We start from the raw sequence: 13,811 nt of genomic DNA, 5'->3' as shown, positions 1-13,811 counted from the left end.
TCTTATTCTTTTGTGGTGAGACTCCGTGTTTGTTATCTCGCTAATAATACATAACTCAATTCTGATGGCGTGTGGTGAAACTCCGTGTTCTTGTCTCGCTAATGATACATGACTTAACTTTGACGGCGAGTGGCTCGCCCCGATCAAGTATGGTCGCTGCTCTCCTACAATACCATTTCATCATCTTCCGCAAGGTCAAGAGCCTCCAAGTCATCCTCCTTCTCTAAAAACTTGTCCATTTCAACGGCTTCGTTTCGTAATGTTCCTGTCAGAACAGCAAAATTGGGATACAGGCTGCTGAGTCCGTTGCGACCCCTAGGCCCCCAAATCTCCTTTTCGAAATCTATGAACAGTGCATCCGTCTCAGGCGGAAGCCTTACCCCAAGCTTTTTGGCCGTGACTTGAACAGTCCGTAATGTGCCCCGTGCAAGAGGCCAGCGTCGAGAGGCTACTTTTGCCGCCACACAAAGATTGATAAACGCTCCTTGGTTCGCTGGCACGTCAAGTTGTCCCAAGAGAGTGAACATGGCCACGGCAATCCAATGAATTTGGCTTGCTGGAAATATATCTATGCCCCAGGTAGACCGATGTATCTCCATCAACCCGGCGATTTGACGAGCAGCTGAAAGAGACATCTCTTCTGGCCCCAAACGCCGTTCTTGTGTGCCATGATCTGCTGTTTTGGCGAGCTCCGTAATTGTGATACAGGTATTGTGATAATACATACTGCAATAAAGCGTTAAGTGGAATCAATAATACTGTCAAACATGGATTTCACATACTGTAGACATAATACGTGGGGGAGGATCACACGCCCAGGTTCGATCCTGAGGCATGGTTTGAGGGTCTTTTCCCACACTCCCAGACGTTTACGGACTTTGTTTTCCATATCCTGAACCTCACCAGGCGTCGGAATCGTAAAGCTGTCGAAGAGCAACGTGCACCAATCGTCAACGATTGTTGTTAGCTCAGATAAGCCATTGAAATAGCACATGTAGTGCCCCTGGAGACTATCACCGTCGTGCGGATAAGGGTGCCATAGAGGACCGTCATTGTCATGAAAACTAGGCGGACATGGACGGCTAGGCTTTTCGATCAACGGCGGCTTTTGGTAAGCGAAGGCGGTTGCGCTGGGAGAAGTTAGTTTTACCCCCCACACAATCACTGGTCTGACATACATTGTCATGTTGTACAAACCCCAAAGAGTAAGCTCGGTAACCCGTCGTATATCAGATGCCTCGTTAGAAGAACCAGAGGATACGGTGCGAAGCGTGCGTTGAAGCTCCTTCGCAACAAAAGCAAGCTGGCCCTGGTATATCCATCCCCGTCTGTCTTTGCCCATAAAGCACGCACTAACTCTAATAATCAGCATTTCGCGAAGTCGTATAGAAGACTAAAGACATATTAAGTCGTACCAAGTTGATAATACTGCCAGCCCTTGTACTGTGGCTAGGGTAGAATGCCCATCTTCTTGTTCGAAACATCTCTTCGCCTCGTTGTAAAAGTGTAATCCTCGCGTAGACGGATCGCTGGGGACTTCGTACGCCTCTGCAAAGTCTGAGTATGCCTGAATGAATGATTACGTCAATAAAATGCCCATAAAAAAGAAGTAGTCTGAGAGAAGCGGTCGGCAGCTTACACAGGCATCAGCCAGAATGGCATTAACCAGGAAAGGCGAGCAAAACTGGGAACTGAGCTTGGCTGTTTTCATGTCGCGTATAAATATGTCTTGGTCGAGGCAGGGAAAGCAAGGATAGCGCCACGTAAGATATAAGGAGACAAGGTGCGAGACAAAGTGATCATCATCGGTTATTCTAGTCCAGGGTATTGCGGGTACACGAAAGACAGGTTGATCGGCGAGTCGCTTGATGTTGAGCACTCTCCGAGGTATTTTGACGATGAATTCATCTGACAACCGGATTTCATCTCTTGTAGAATCGAGGGCACTGATATCCTTTAGCTTGTCCTCGACAAAGAGCTGAAGTTCTTCCAACGAGGGATTGCTGCGAATCAACTGCAATAGGGAATGCACCCGAGTGACGCCACCATTTCGTAATATCTCCAGTACCTGCACGAACAGATCGCGGTCGCCTTCTAAGCTGTCAATCTTCCGCTTAAGGTTAATTTTGCGGCGGGAGTCCGTGGCCTCGTCGATATTGCATTCGAGATCGTGCTTGACACAGGAGTCGCATGGTGCTGTTCCGCTGCACTGGAAGAGATGCAGGGTTAACTTCGTAAACGGTCAAAGTACAGGCAAAGCATGAGAAAATGTGAGAACAAACCCTCGCCTTCTTGAGGCGGCAATTTGAGCAAGCTGTAGAAACCTTTCTCACCGAAGCTCGTGGCACGGGGTCCTTAATTGGGGCTGCAGGGGCCAAAATCCGTTGTTTTCTCTCCGAGGTCATAGATTAGATGTTTTACTGCGCTTATTTACCGGGCGATCATGGAAGTCCTAGAAGCTCCCAACTGTCGAAGAAAAATAGTGAACCATACTGGATAGAGTAAGGTGGGCAGTAATTAAAACTTATAAAAGGACGACAAGAGGGAGTGTGCCTGCCTTGATACTTCAATCCTCGGACGGTGAAGTGGTCACACTGGCGGGGACGCTAGTAAATGGAAATGACTTCCAGCCAATCTTTCGCAGGCCCACAACAGTGCGGGAGGAACTGCCAGACCAATGATCGTCCACTTTCGTCTGTCTGTGACATCTTGTTGGTTTAACCCGGTTCCTCACCATTTCCTTTCTCGGGCAGTCCCGTAAAATGCACATCCGCACTGAAAAAGCCGTCCGCCTATCCGCCTATACATGCTGCGGGCGTTGCCTCTTGCGTCACCGCGAGCTATCCAATCTGGGACAGCGGCACTTTCTGGGTTCACTACACTTCTGTCCGCGACAACTCAACGGCGAGGGCTCCGTTGAGCCATGGGTGAGTCCTCTCTCTCACCACTAGAACGTTTCATATGACAAAGTCATCTAAGAAGTCTACTTGGACAGATCCGTGTCTGCAACTTCAATGATGAAATTTAAGAACCCGCTAAGTTTGCAGTGATCTGCACCAATATCGAGGGTGGTAGTTCACAGCAGAGACCTTCGACGCCTCCATAGAGAAGAACAAGTAGTGATTTGGTCTTGGTCTTGTTGGGAACTACGTACTACATGTTCTCGAGTCAGGATGTGATGAGTTGTATACACTTCGAAAATTAGCAGATTCTGGGGGCAAGTACTATATAACCTCGGGTAATTTGCTGGTGCTACCATGGCAGGGGCTAAAAGCTTAGCCGAACTCTCCCGATCCCAACCATACTATGAAGCCTACTTATCCGACCAACATCCAACACTACCTCGGAAAAAAGAACCAAGAACTCACAGTCACAAACCTATGCTCAAAATACTATGAACAAACAACCCTAAGCATCTGCAATATCGAGATCCTCATACCCAACAACCGCTCAGGGGCTCTGACTGCGCAAATAGTATAATTCCCCAAGATGCGATTACGAAACCCGGCTTCGCAGTACTCGAAGTAATACTAAGTCATTAACAACCCGTGATATTTTCGAACTATTATTCGGAGAAACTCACCAGCCAGCGTCGTCGATAAGCCCCACATCCTGTGCCGAAGCCTCAGGGTGCCGACTGCAAAAGTCTGATCGGATATCTTCCCAGTTTGCCAGGAAGTTGTCCCTCCATCCTAGTAGGGTCTTCCCGTAATGAGGGCCGGAACTGAGCACCGAAGTCACTTCCAATGATCCTTTGCTGCCGCGATGTAGAGAATCGAAGAGAATATTTGGGGTGGGGAGGTATCCGCCTGGGAAGACGTAGCGATCGATGTATTCGCCCATTCGGGGGTTGGTTTCGTGGAACTGCCACATATCAGATAATCCATTCTGTGTAACGAATTCAAGATGGGGGGGATAGCATACTGGTTGTATCTTCGTTATCCCATCAATCACCAACACACCATCCTCAGGCGGCAACAATTGCGAGATTACTTCAAAATACTGATCCATATACTCAGCGCCGACATGCTCGAACATCCCTTTCGAGATAACACGATCATATTATCCACTCTCAGGTCGGGGTGCGTTGCGATAATCGCACAGTAAAACGCGAATTCGGTCCTGCAGGCCTGCTTCGCGGATCCGTTCATCGGCAAGACTCTTCTGTTCCTCAGAAAGAGTTATTCCCGTCGCTTTGCAGCCAGTGAGTCGTGCTGCTTCGATGATCAGATCTCCCCAGCCGCAGCCAATGTCCAGTAAGTGGTGAGTTGATTGAAGCCGCGCCTTTTTGATCATGTAGTGGACTTTTCTTCGCTGGGCGGTTTGCAGGGTTTCTGCTGCATTGCTAGTAAAATGTGCGCAGGAGTAGTTCAAGTCAGGAGATAGAAAGTTCGTAAATAGTCCGTTCGAGGTATCGTAGTGGGAAGCGATGTTGCTGCGCGAATTTTCAATGTTGTTTTTCGGTAGCCACCATTGGGCTAGGCGGACGATGAGGTGGAACGGTGAGCCTCCCGAGTCGAGCGTGGCGCGGTTTTGAATGTACAGCTGGTTGGCTGATGCTTTAGTTTGACATGCTCTGCAGTGTTGTTTCTGTGAGTAAGAGACGCTTACGTCGAAGATCTTGGACAAGTTATCACATTCTATCTCTTGGAACATGTAGGATTCTGCAAATCCCTTCGAGGTATTAGTTGCTTATAGCCATTTTCGTTGAAAGGTCATAGAATGCTTACCAGATCGAAATCTAGAAATGCCCTCTTCCAAAAGTTCACATCTTTAACGCAGACAATTGCTTTCTCAGAATCGGCGATCATCGGGTCATCATACAGAACTTCCTCCTCTTCACCAACATGGTCGGTCAATTTCACTGGGGCTGAAATTCGCCGCAAGGTGTCTTGTACCATGCGAAGAGCATAAGATTGGAATGACTGGGTGACAGCGGTTAGCACCATGTTCACAGAGTAGCAGGATTTCTAATAATGTGAAGTTTACCGTTCATCTAGCAGGGGTGAGCACTACTCTTTAATACAGCAGGAGAGTCCCTAACATATGGGCAACATAATTATGACACGATTTCTGCATTAGTTTCCTGCTCTAGTCAAACCAGTTCTTCGTAATTCTGCAAGCCAAGGATCATTTATAGTCAGAGTCGGTGATTGAATAATAGAAGCCAATGGCATGTACTGCGCCTAAAATCTCCGTGGATGATAGCGGCTAGTGCTGCAGAAGCATAAGCAGCTCGACGTAAACGAGGGCAGGGACTGGTCCGATTGCCAACACGGGCGAGTTACATTGCCGGCTGGACAATTGGGCTTAGCGTTTTCGCCCCTATCGGGTCCAAATGAGACGAGGAGATTCGCAGCGTTTCTGTGTTCGCTCATGAGGAGAATGCATAGCAGCCAATAGGGACAGTTTGGAGTACCTGAGCGCCCTTAAGTGTAGCCATTCTATACTTTTTAAATCTCGAGTGGCGTGGTGTCGCGATGATCGCAAATCCAGTTCCACAAAAGCGAGCCTCACACGACTTAAAAAGCTTTGGGTATAATGACCTGTTAGAATCCTCTAGGTCGAACTGCAGATGTCTCCTGTTGTATTTCGATTAGCATAGTTGCAGTGATATATAACTACGTTGATTTCAGTTGGTGTAGCCCATCCAAGAGTTAGGGTTCTCCCAGATTAAGGCCCCCGGGACACATTCGCCATAAGAGTTGTCTTTGAAGAGCTGGACAGCGTAGTAATTACATTCTGATGAGGAATTGTAGATTAGAGTCCTACTTGAGGTACAAATGCATATCGTTTTGGCAGTCTACTCGATTTGTCGTGGAGTGAGTCTGCAGGTAAGCTGGCCTAAAAGGGTTTAATATCTCTGCAGGAAAAGGCAGGCGAGCAATTACCAATGGGATACGTACCAGGGATGCATGCTGGTAATATATGCGGGAGTTGGAGTGTCCATTGGCTGAAACGCATCAAGCATGCAGGATGGAGGATCTTATCATTCCACACTATTTCGGTGGGGAGGGGAAACGCTCGGACGCGTCACCGCTTATTTACCTGCATTAAGGCTACCCCCAACTTCCAGACGCTTCGTTTTCATAATCTGCAACGTCTCCAGCCACAAATCATCATGTCGGTCTTTAACGATTATTCCTTCCACCACTCGCGGCCCATCGAGGCTAGTGAGCTGCCGGAAGGCTATTTCCATATCATCCCTAGTCGCGTATCATCTTCGCCTGTTGACAGCGGCGTCATCGACCAGATAAGAGATGAATGGAGCCGAGCTTTAGGCAAGGAGTCGACTGTTCCCATTCTGGACAACAAAACCCTCTCTAGTTTCTTATATGTATACCCGGAATGTCCGCCAATCGAACGGGGTGCGATGTTCAAATTCGCTGCCATTGTCGCGCTGTGGAGCGGTAAGCACACTTCACGTGCCCTGGTATCTGAGAAGTGAGTGAGTTAACGTGAAGGGGAGAATACAGAAGAAATAGACAGATTTGACGCTGCAGAGGTGTGTTGTGTCTATCTCTAATCACTAGTCTATGACAATTCAGATCTATACCATTGTGTTTATTGACCTACGTCAGCACAAAGTAATTGTTCATGACCTTGCCAGCCAGATTCTGGCTAGATCCTACGGAATAACCTCGTTTGAAAGCGGGTACGAAATCAACAATCCGTATTATGACGCACTTACAGAAATACTTTGGCAGCCTGGGCGTCATGAACATGAGCAGAAAATTCTTCTGAAAAATTTCTCGGCAATGCTGGAAACTCCGACGAGGCCCTCTCTAGACAATATGACATTTGGTGCGTACAAAGAGCAGAGGAGTCAAAATAATGCTGGAAAGTAAGTGCTCGATACTACGCGGGAAAGTAGCATAGCGCTGACATGGTAAAGGTTCGCTAGTTTGGTCATTCCTATCTTTCACGGTTTACATATCAGTGAGAGTGAACAGGCCTCAGTGGCGTCACTCATTAAGCTTGGTAGCTTAATTACCGGGCTAGCAAGCGATTTTGAGAGTTTTCATATAGACTTTGACAAGCATGCTACAAGTGACAGGCTTGAGCTTATATCCAATGCCATGGCTGTCCTGATGGCCAACTATGGTTACACGGAAGAAGAAGCGAGCGACATCCTGAAGAGTCTGATACTATTTCTTGAGCGACAGTTTCTTATTGATTACGATGATTGGAAAGCCTCTCCGGCCTCAAAGTCAACTGACCTGCGAGTCTACATGGCCCTCTGGGTCACAAGTGTTGGAGGGGCGTGTTATGCACAGGCCATCTCACCAAGATATCACGGACTCAAGCTAAAAACAACCGCAGAGGACAGAGCACAGCTTACAGGTCGCAATAAGATACGCTACAAACTCCACGGCTATCCTCTACCAGCTTCAAGCCAGAAACCTTCCGATACACCCAGAAAGGATGTTACGGTACTCACAGCAGGAGATCAACGGGACATTCTAGCACCGTTTAAGAAGGCACCAGCAGAGCAGGTAAAAGCTTTTCCCGGCCTACCTGTGACACACTACTGAAAGCAGTAGCTATGCATGGCTCCGTACGAATACACAAGATCAACGCCCGGAAAGAAGATGATGTCAAAGTTCATTGACTGTCTGCGGACTTGGCTCAATTTGCCAGATCCCTCAGCCACTGTCATCGAACACGTCATAGATATGATCTTCCACTTCACTCTTATGTTCGTATCCCCCTCGATAACAGTCCATTGCATAAGCTCAGACCAACTAGGATCGACGACATCGAGGACGACTCAATGCTTCGTCGCGGAAAACCAGCTGCACATCTCGTATTTGGCAAGTCCCAGACTATCAACAGCGCAACCTATCTATATGCGAAGGCGAGTCGTGATCTGGACCAGCTGCAACAGGAAGCGTGCAAAGCAGCCTTTCTCGGTCCGTAGCCACCAGAACCCAACCCTCTTCTAACCCGTTTCTAACGTCTACAGACGAACTGGAGACGCTGGCCCTCGGACAAGCTCTTGATCTTCACTGGAAGTTTCTGAAGAAATGCCCAACAACCAGCGAATACCTTAATATGGTCGATAACAAAACCGGTGGGCTCTTCAGAATGGCATTACGCGTTATGGAGATTGAGTCGAGGACGGAGCCGTGTCCTGATCTTATGCACCTCATAACACTGATGGGGAGATACTACCAAATTCGAGATGACTACATGAACTTGACGTCAGATGAGGTATGTGCCTAGGAACGGATATTGATTAAAGAGGATATTGACATGGAATAGTATACCGAAACCAAAGGCTACTGCGAAGACCTCTCGGAAGGCAAACTCTCCTTCCCGCTTATTCATGCCTTGCAAAACAGCCCTGCAGCGGACATGATGCGAGGGTTATTGTTTCACCGAGAGAATGGCCAGGAGCTGTCATCAGAAATGAAGAGCTATATTGTCGCTGAGATGAGAAAGGCTGGTAGTCTTGCATATGCGCGAAATACTGCCATGCAGCTGTTTGATGCAATGATGGAAACGCTGGAGCGGGTTGAGGCTAAACTCGGTCCGAATGAAAGGTTGAAGGCTTTATTGCGTTTGTTGAAGCTGTGATTGATGGTGAAGATATTTTGGGTGTTGTAGAAGATAATCTAGCTCTATATGAGCATTCATACCTCTATCTCCTGCATGCATGATATGTAACAGATCATTCTCTCATTAAGCTAAGGCATGTTATGCCAACTTGCAAGTGAATAGATATCTATCTTTACAGTATTGGCCATCACAGACGCCCACTTAAATTCTCGCCCGTTGAAGGCAGCTTTCCAAGACGGAACGCTAGATACGACTGTCCTATAATATACCGGTCCTGATTCCACGCCTTATATTCCGACCAATCGCGCCCGACGCCCAGAGTCATATATAACGGTAAAACATGTTCCTCTGTAGGGTGAGCGTCCAACCAATCCTCACGCTTTTGAAATGCTAGAAATTGCGCGTTTCTCTCTCTGGGAGTCGAGGCAGACAAGGCTTTCAGAGCCGCTTGTTCTATTGATCTAGCCACTGTTGTGTCGGTCGTTCCTTCGCGGGTCGCTCGAAGGTTGTGAACGATCATGCCTGATCCAATGAGGAGAATGCGACCAGGTCTAGTATATGAATTAGCTTTGTGTCTATGTACTGGCTTTCCAGTCGTTGTCGATGAGCGAACGACTGTGGAAAACATACAATGACGAAAGTGCTTCGCCCAGCCGGACGTGTGCATCCAGATCGTTCCCTGCGTAGGTGGAAATCTGCAGAATAGGAATATCCAGTTCGTCCTCTCCTTCAGGGAACATGAGTTTGAAGGGCACCCATCTGGATATAGTTAGGGTACTTGTCTAAGTAAATTGAGGGAATGCCTTGGCCTCTCAAAAGCGCAGTGAAGGAACTCACATTCCGTGGTCAAGATCGCGTTCCACTCCCGCCGCTTTAATCCCTTGATCGAGGAGATGCTGCAATACCTTCTCTCCTAGGGCTCGAGACGATTTATGTTCGTATTGGTACTCGAAGACGTGTGGGAATGTCGTGTGCCAGGAAGGACCCAAGTCATGCCACACCTTGGTGGGCTCTTTAAGGTTCACTGCAGCACAATGGTTTTAGAGCTTTCCAGTGCATGAATTCTGCGTTCTGACCCAATTACCTTCAATAGCATCACTTTCACCTTGGAAGTGACCGCAAGTGACGACGATTGCTTCCGGTTTGAGAGCCTTGATTTCCTTGCCGATCTCACGAAGATCGTGTTGAACGGGCCCATAGCCGGGTTTGAAGAGGATGCTAACTCCGCCTGGTGGTAGTCAGAAAACTGCTTTTATGATTTAGCAACTATAGGCTCTCGAACCGTGGCCGATAAAGTATGTGGGGAGTTTCTCATCTGACATGGTGGACGTTGCTGTTGCTTTGGCGTCCCCGACGGTGCGCATATCCACTCAGAAAAGCCAAGCAAAATGAGGGGATACAGAACCTAGCATAAAAGGCGGGGCTGAGGGTCGGTTTTATATGCCGTTAGCCCTATTTGCCAGTATCATGGAAACGCACGTTAGCGTCGAGCAAAGCAACGAGATTGGCTCGACTGGGGAAAGAAGTGGAGAGGTCTTAATGTTTTAGCCGCTAGCTGGATGATGGGCGATGGCGATTGATAGGTGAATATTGCATCATCAATATCATTGTTCATAGAGACTATATAAAGGTGTATACTGATATGTAGAGTGCACAGGTCCGATGATGGTTTTTCATACAGAGCCAAGAGTGGCTTTCCAAAAGCCTCGACAGAGGTGGAGAAATCTTAGGTACTAGTACGCGCGGTCGCTTCATTGAAGAACCTTATTGGTATGAATGACAGCTAACGCAAACAAATAAAATATGTGCATGATGCAAGCCCAATATATATGCGAGCATAATGATAGGCTCGTACCCCTGGGAACTGTAGATCATGGGAAAATGCTCGTGACGAATTGCACCTATCACAGCTGGGCTTCGTGCACGTCGGGGTAAACCTACCCCGGGAACTGAGGGGTTTCATTTCGGGGTCCAGCCCTGCAAACTTGTATATTTACCTGCTTGTTATTCAGTTACACTTGTGGTTTATGCAAGGTCAATTCTTGAGACAGCTTCTTCACTGAGAAATTCAGACATGACGCTTATAGTATTGAGATTTCTCTTTCTCGCCTCTCTCATTATCCCCTCCATCGCGCTATCGGACCAGGCAAAGAATGGCAATGCGAGAACCCAATGTGAAGTCAAACCAGGTGGCTCCTCAGAAATAGATGATGTGCCTGCTATCCTCGATGCGCTGACAACGTGTGGTTCCGGTGGCCGGGTGACGTTCACCAATCACACCTACTATATCAATTCCGTCATGAACACAACGTGGCTAGATGATGTTGAGATTGACTTGCAAGGTACACTCTTGGTAAGTATTAGCCTATGTAACCACGACCTCTTCCAGCTTGCTGACACTGGACAGTGGAGCACTAACATATCCTACTGGTTGAACCACTCCCTCCCTGTCGGTTACCAGAATCAATCCACTGCCTGGATCCTGGGTGGGAAAGACATTGTCTTTGAAGGAAATGGATATGGAACCTTCAATGGAAGCGGACAGACCTGGTATAAATATGTTGGATCGACATCGAATTACCCACGGCGACCCAACCAGTTGACGGTTTCGGGGGCAACGGGAGCAGTGTTCAAGGGATTGCGATTCGTGCAGAGTCAGATGTGGTACGTACTGATTGATGATACTGTGAAACCTCATTATGTTAGCCTATAAGCTGAAACAGGATGGCAGGACAATGTCTGTCATCTACACCTCGGACTCAGTGTTCGACTCCATCTACGTCAACAATTTGTACGATGACGGTGACTCAGCGCGTAAGTACCATACCTTTTTTGGACAGGGATACAATCCACTTCTCTAACCTAATCTGAATAGAAAACACGGATGGCGCAAATACCATCTACAGCAACAACATCACATTCACCAACTGGGAAGTTGTCAACGGCGATGACAGTATCAGCACGAAAGCCAACTCCACCGACATCACGATCGCCAACTCGAAATTCACCAGCGGTCTCGGCATTGCCATTGGCAGCATTGGTCAATATAACGGTGCTTTCGAGACTGTCAAGGGTCTCAGAATCTCGAACATCACATACGACAAGACAACTCATGCCGTGTACTTCAAGACTTGGACGGGAGATCAGGTCGGATATCCGCCTAACGGAGGGGGCGGGGGGTTGGGATGTACGTTTCACATATCGATATCCAACCCCTGCGATGATTTAACCCTAACATGACAACAGATGCCTCCGACATCGTCGCAACCAACTTGAAAACCAACAACCTCAAAGGTGCTCCGTTTACAATCTCCCAGTGCACAACATTTTCCGGCGCCTCAGGAAACTGCACCAATTCCAAGTTTCAGATCCGCGACCTCGCCTTCACCGATATTTCAGGTACGGTCGATTCGGCGGAGGTTGCAAGTTTCCAGTGTAGTGCTGTTGCTCCGTGCGAAGATATCACTATCGAGAATGTGAGTTTGCGGATAGCGGGAAATACGACTCTTGCAGATGAGTATCTGTGTGGAAATGTGGATGGGGCTGTTGGGTGGAATTGCACTGGGGAGGTGTGTGTTGGGTCTAGTGCTACTGGGGGATGTTAGTCCAGTAGTTGGCTCCTTTTTGAGACGGTTGATAGTCTTATACTCGAAAGGGAAAATGGCAATGGAACTACATGGGATATATCACAGCATGTAGCTGTAGGGAAGATATATTCGAAGGCATGGACGAAGGCCTTTTTCCAATCTGAGCTGATATGTTTAACGTAACCAGAACTAAGAGAACAATCAAGTGTCATTTACCCAATTTGAACATTTCCATCTAGTCATAATAAACAGCATCTCATTCAATGCACTATAAACGCTCAGCTTCACCCGTGACAGCCCTTTTAGTCAAGATAGCCGAGTGTTCATTCAGCTGTTCCCAAGCGTGGGCATCATGGCAGGCCTGTCGACTCAGCCGGACGGCGCGTCTAGTGCGCAACCGCATTTCTGCCTCATACTCATCCAACGCATCCTTAGCCCCTTTCTCTCCCGAGTACACCTTCTTCAGCGCCTGAAAGAGATTAAAGGCGTCTAACAGCCCATGATTCGCAGCTTCTCCCCGATCTGCTCGAGTCAGAACAACATACATCCGAAAGTCGCGACAGAAAACTTACACATTGTCATAGCGTGGGCCGCATCTCCAGCCAGAGTGATTCGACCATCACAGTTGTCCCAATCCAAGCATTCCCAATCTGCCAGTTTAATTTCCACTACCGGGGTTCCTTTCGGGATGCCTTCCACAACCGATCGCAGAAACGGCACGAAACCAACTGAGCGTCGCTTCATATTCTCCAACCGCTCAGCATCGGTGGCAGCCACTTCATCTACCTCACTTTTCACCGGCCATGACATACATATCTGGGCTCGATAATGCTCGTCGGGTGTTCCCCGAGTGTCATTCCTGTCAGGAGTCTCGAGCATGGAGAACCAGAAGAACACGCCCGTGCTGGGATGACAACCCTGGAATAGCAAGGGATCCATTGAACGCAGAGGCTTGATTTCTTGCGGGGACAAATCTACTGCTACCCCAGTGAATCTGATGGGAAGTACAGAGTTGCTGTATGCATCAGGTCGCAGGACTCGTCTCACCAATGATCGACTTCCTTCGACGCCGATAACGAATCTTCCCGACACGCGGGTGCCATCTGCCAGGACTAGACATGGAGCAGCAGTAGAGTCACTTTTCACGTCCACGTCAACCACTTGAGAATTCCAACTAACATGGTCTTCGATCCCCCGGAGCAAGGCTTGGCGCATCTTCTCCCGATTGACCCGCCAGCGGGTACTAGGGGGAATCTTGAACTTGGGCTCGCCAGTCGCAAGGTCAATGAAAAGAAAATTCCCATTGTCGTCCTTCGCCACTTGGGGGTCTACCTGTACCTCCTGGATAGCTTGTAATGTGTCCTCGGGCAACATCTGTTGAATGTACTCTAGGGCCCAATGCAGGGTAATGGCCCAGCCTTGACCGCGGGCATCCGGCGACGCATCACGCTCGTAAATGCGAAAGGGGATGTTGGCCTAGACGTGTCTATTTAGCATTCATATGTTACTGCTAACATTGCGAACAGCTTATACGGATCATATTCATTACCTTCTGAAGAGCTTGGCCGAGAGTCAGTCCGACAATGCCGGCACCTACAATGAGAACGGGTTCCATGGTGATGATTCTGGGATATTGTTGAGGATCTATCTGACTGGCATTTC

At 48.2% G+C, this 13,811-nt stretch overlaps 6 protein-coding genes across 6 annotated transcripts; 2 read left to right on the top strand and 4 right to left on the bottom strand.

The window, feature by feature from the left end:
- Positions 1-164: 164 nt before the first annotated feature.
- On the bottom strand, positions 165-2,405 carry BO87DRAFT_409802 (C6 transcription factor; the record flags this gene model as incomplete). The annotated part of the gene is made up of 6 exons (XM_025626267.1): positions 165-726; positions 783-1,130; positions 1,179-1,352; positions 1,416-1,567; positions 1,640-2,209; positions 2,283-2,405. 6 exons carry the CDS (start codon positions 2,403-2,405, stop codon positions 165-167), a joined length of 1,929 nt encoding a protein of 642 aa, XP_025475909.1.
- A 619-nt stretch (positions 2,406-3,024) lies between these two features.
- BO87DRAFT_445150 (2-heptaprenyl-1,4-naphthoquinone methyltransferase) lies at positions 3,025-4,949 on the bottom strand (the record flags this gene model as incomplete). The annotated part of the gene is made up of 7 exons (XM_025628151.1): positions 3,025-3,146; positions 3,440-3,530; positions 3,610-3,864; positions 3,925-4,040; positions 4,071-4,545; positions 4,612-4,674; positions 4,731-4,949. 7 exons carry the CDS (start codon positions 4,947-4,949, stop codon positions 3,025-3,027), a joined length of 1,341 nt encoding a protein of 446 aa, XP_025475908.1.
- A 1,172-nt stretch (positions 4,950-6,121) lies between these two features.
- On the top strand, positions 6,122-8,580 carry BO87DRAFT_390179 (bifunctional terpene synthase/polyprenyl synthetase family protein; the record flags this gene model as incomplete). Its single annotated transcript, XM_025624920.1, has 8 exons — positions 6,122-6,410; positions 6,486-6,505; positions 6,549-6,844; positions 6,896-7,496; positions 7,545-7,699; positions 7,750-7,913; positions 7,967-8,214; positions 8,266-8,580. The coding sequence occupies 8 exons, from the start codon at positions 6,122-6,124 to the stop codon at positions 8,578-8,580; spliced, it is 2,088 nt and encodes a 695-aa protein (XP_025475907.1).
- Positions 8,581-8,749: 169 nt separating this feature from the next.
- BO87DRAFT_462301 (DODA-type extradiol aromatic ring-opening family dioxygenase) lies at positions 8,750-9,924 on the bottom strand (the record flags this gene model as incomplete). The annotated part of the gene is made up of 5 exons (XM_025629150.1): positions 9,845-9,924; positions 9,647-9,790; positions 9,400-9,586; positions 9,193-9,321; positions 8,750-9,113 (listed from the first exon to the last, which is right to left on the bottom strand). Exons 1-5 carry the CDS (start codon positions 9,882-9,884, stop codon positions 8,750-8,752), a joined length of 864 nt encoding a protein of 287 aa, XP_025475906.1. The 5' UTR covers positions 9,885-9,924.
- Positions 9,925-10,636: 712 nt separating this feature from the next.
- Positions 10,637-12,167, top strand: BO87DRAFT_317557 (putative exo-polygalacturonase; the record flags this gene model as incomplete). The annotated part of the gene is made up of 5 exons (XM_025619771.1): positions 10,637-10,915; positions 10,970-11,226; positions 11,294-11,376; positions 11,438-11,749; positions 11,809-12,167. 5 exons carry the CDS (start codon positions 10,637-10,639, stop codon positions 12,165-12,167), a joined length of 1,290 nt encoding a protein of 429 aa, XP_025475905.1.
- A 250-nt stretch (positions 12,168-12,417) lies between these two features.
- Positions 12,418-13,764, bottom strand: BO87DRAFT_367133 (FAD-dependent oxidoreductase; the record flags this gene model as incomplete). Its single annotated transcript, XM_025621870.1, has 3 exons — positions 12,418-12,671; positions 12,722-13,625; positions 13,699-13,764. The coding sequence occupies 3 exons, from the start codon at positions 13,762-13,764 to the stop codon at positions 12,418-12,420; spliced, it is 1,224 nt and encodes a 407-aa protein (XP_025475904.1).
- Positions 13,765-13,811: the final 47 nt, after the last annotated feature.

The sequence above is a fragment of the Aspergillus neoniger genome (genome assembly GCF_003184625.1).
Source record: "Aspergillus neoniger CBS 115656 unplaced genomic scaffold BO87scaffold_37, whole genome shotgun sequence".
Lineage (NCBI taxonomy): Eukaryota > Fungi > Ascomycota > Eurotiomycetes > Eurotiales > Aspergillaceae > Aspergillus > Aspergillus neoniger.
The sequence above is the reverse complement of the archived record's forward strand: the minus strand, read 5'-3'. Positions and strand labels throughout refer to the sequence as shown.